Raw genomic sequence first — 3,055 nt, forward strand, 5'->3', positions numbered from 1 at the left:
CCTCTGGAATTACAATTCCCAATTTTCCCACCCCGTGATCCCAAATTTTGGCCGCTCCGAGATAATTTTTTCCCGTTTTTCCCTAAAAATTCCCGTTTTTTGCAGGTGGCCCGGATGCTCTACGGTTTCCTGATCCAAACCAACAATTCCTGGTTCCAATCCATCATCAAAAGCGACCTCAAGGGGATCCTGGGTGAGGGAAAATCCAGGAAAAAATGGGAATTGGGGGAAAAACGGGAATTGGGAAGAACAGGAATGGGGGAATTTTGGGGCCGGATTTTTCCATTTCCCATTTTTCCCCATTTTTTTCCCATTTTTTCCATTTTTTTCCCATTTTTCCCCATTCCAAGCGGTGCCCCCCAGCACTGCGTGGCCATGTCAGGTTTTCAGGATGGATTTTCCCATTCCCAATCACATTTTTTTTCCCACTTTTTCCCATTTTTATGATAAATTTCCCATTTTTTGATAAATTTCCCATTTTTTGGATAATTTTTCCAGGTGGAGCCCCCCAGCACTACGTGGCCGTGTCAGGTTTTCAGGATGGATTTTCCCATATTCAGGATGGATTTTCTCATTTCCAGTCCCATTTTTTTCCCGTTTTTTCCCATTTTTTGATAAATTTCCCATTTTTTGGATAATTTTCCCAGGTGGAACCCCCCAGCACTACGTGGCCGTGTCAGGTTTTCAGGATGGATTTTCCCATTCCCAATCCCATTTTTATGATAATTTTCCCATTTTTTTGATAACTTTTCCCATTTTTTGATAATTTTTCCCATTTTTCCCTATCCCCAGGTGGAACTCCCCAGCACTACGTGGCCGTGTCAGGTTTTCAGGGCAGATTTTGCTGTTTTCAGGACGGATTTTCCCATATTCAGGATGGATTTTCTCATTTCCAATCACATTTTTTTGATAATTTTTCCCATTTTTTGATATTTTTTCCCATTCCCAGGTGGAGCTCCCCAGCACTACGTGGCCGTGTCCAGCCCGGTGAACTCGACGCTGCTGCTCCAGGCTGTCCTGGCCAACGTCACGGGGCTGAGGGTGAACCTGAGCCGGGAGCTGTGCCAGGAGCCCGAGAGAGCGCCCGGAGCCCAGCCACAGGTGGGGAAAACATGGGGAAACATCGGGAAAAAGATGGGAAAATATCGGGGAAACATCGGGAAAACATCGGGGAAAAAATGGAAAAATATCGGGAAAATGATGGGAAAATATCGGGGAAAAAAATGGGAAAACAATGGGAAAATATTGGGGAAATAACGGGAAAAAATGGGAAAACATCGGGAAAAAAATGGGAAAATAACAGGGAAAGAAGGGGAAAATAATGGGGAAACAATGGGAAAACACTGGGAAAACAACGGGAAAATATCGGGGAAAAAAATGGGAAAACATCGGGGAAGAAATGGGAAAACATCGGGAAAAGAACGGGAAAATAACCAGAAAATAATGGGGAAAGGACGGGGAAACAAGTGGAAAAAAAAAGTGAAAACAATGGGGAAATAATGGGAAAACAACGTGGAAACAACGGGAAAACACCGGGGAAATAACAGGAAAATAACGGGGAAATAACAGGAAAATAATGGGAAAACGTCGGGAAAAAAATGGGAAAACGTCGGGAAAAAAATGGGAAAACAACAGGAAAACAACTGGAAAATAACGGGAAAACAATGGGAAAAGGGGATTTGATCGTGGGATTGGAGGTGGGGGTGGGAATGGGAATGGGAATGGGAATGGGAATGGGGTGGGAATAGGAATGGGAATGGGATGGGAGTGGGGCAGGAGTGGGGCAGGAATGGGATCCCAAATTCCCAGCTCTAATTCCCATTTTCCCAGCTGTATGAATCTTCCTGGGTCCAGGGCTCTCTGGATCCCAACTCCACGTCCCGAGTTCCGTTCTGTGTCCGTTCCGGTGCCCACGTTTTCATGTCTACAATTCCCATTTTCCCGTTGATAATTCCCGTTTTTCGCTCTATAATTCCCATTTTCCCATTATTTATTCCCATTTTCCCAGCTCTATGAATACTCGTGGGTGCAGGGTCCCCTGGATCCCAACTCCACATCCCGAGCCCCGTTCTGTGTCCGTTCCGGTGCCCGCCTGGGACAATTCCCATTTTCATGTCTATAATTCCCATTTTCCCGTTGATAATTCCCATTTTTTGGTCTATAATTCCCAATTTTTCTTGAATTATTCCCATTTTCCCAGCTCTATGAATACTCGTGGGTGCAGGGTCCCCTGGATCCCAACTCCACGTCCCGTGTCCCGTTCTGTGTCCGTTCCGGTGCCCGCCTGGGACAATTCCCATTTTTCGCTCTATAATTCCCAATTTTTCATTATTTATTCCCATTTTCCCATAGATTTTTCCCATTTTTTCACTGTTTATTCCCATTTTTCCAGCTCTATGAATACTCCTGGGTGCAGGGTCCCCTGGATCCCAATTCCACATCCCGTGTCCCGTTCTGTGTCCGTTCCGGGGCCCGTCTGGGACAATTCCCATTTTTGTGTCTATAATTCCCATTTTCCCATAGATTTTTCCCGTTTTTTCACTGTTTATTCCCATTTTCCCAGCTCTATGAATACTCCTGGGTGCAGGGTCCCCTGGATCCCAACTCCACGTCCCGAGTCCCGTTCTGTGTCCGCTCCGGTGCCCGTCTGGGACAATTCCCATTTTCCCATAGATTTTTCCCGTTTTTTCACTGTTTATTCCCATTTTCCCAGCTCTATGAATATTCCTGGGTGCAGGGTCCCCTGGATCCCAACTCCACGCTCCGAGCCCCGTTCTGTGTCCGTTCCGGGGCCCGTCTGGCCAAGGCGCTGTCCCCGGCGTTTGAGCTGCGCCAGTGGGGATCCCGCGAGTTTTCCACGTGGACGGAGAGCCGATGGAAAGACATCAGAGCCAGGATATTCCTGGTGGCCAGTCCCCAACTGGAGGTGAGAAACTGGGATAGACTGGGATAGACTGGGAATGGGAATGGGATATGGGATATGGGATATGGGATATTGGATATGGGATATTGGATATGGGATATGGGAATGGACAGAGAGCCGATGGAAAGACAT

At 46.8% G+C, this 3,055-nt stretch overlaps 1 protein-coding gene across 1 annotated transcript in view; it reads left to right on the plus strand.

Moving 5' to 3' along the window:
- LOC130587342 (nicastrin-like) overlaps positions 1-2,959 on the plus strand; it is a 17,550-nt gene extending 14,591 nt beyond the window's left edge. The window contains exons 10-12 of the mRNA XM_057388322.1: positions 18-193; positions 950-1,101; positions 2,714-2,959. Coding sequence (XP_057244305.1) covers positions 18-193; positions 950-1,101; positions 2,714-2,953 — 568 coding nt within the window. The 3' untranslated portion in view covers positions 2,954-2,959. The remainder of the gene's footprint in view (positions 1-17; positions 194-949; positions 1,102-2,713) is intronic.
- The last annotated feature ends 96 nt before the right edge of the window (positions 2,960-3,055 follow it).

Source organism: Malurus melanocephalus, unplaced genomic scaffold, assembly GCF_030028575.1.
Source record: "Malurus melanocephalus ecotype Western Australia unplaced genomic scaffold, MMel_1.1 scaffold_1791, whole genome shotgun sequence".
Lineage (NCBI taxonomy): Eukaryota > Metazoa > Chordata > Aves > Passeriformes > Maluridae > Malurus > Malurus melanocephalus.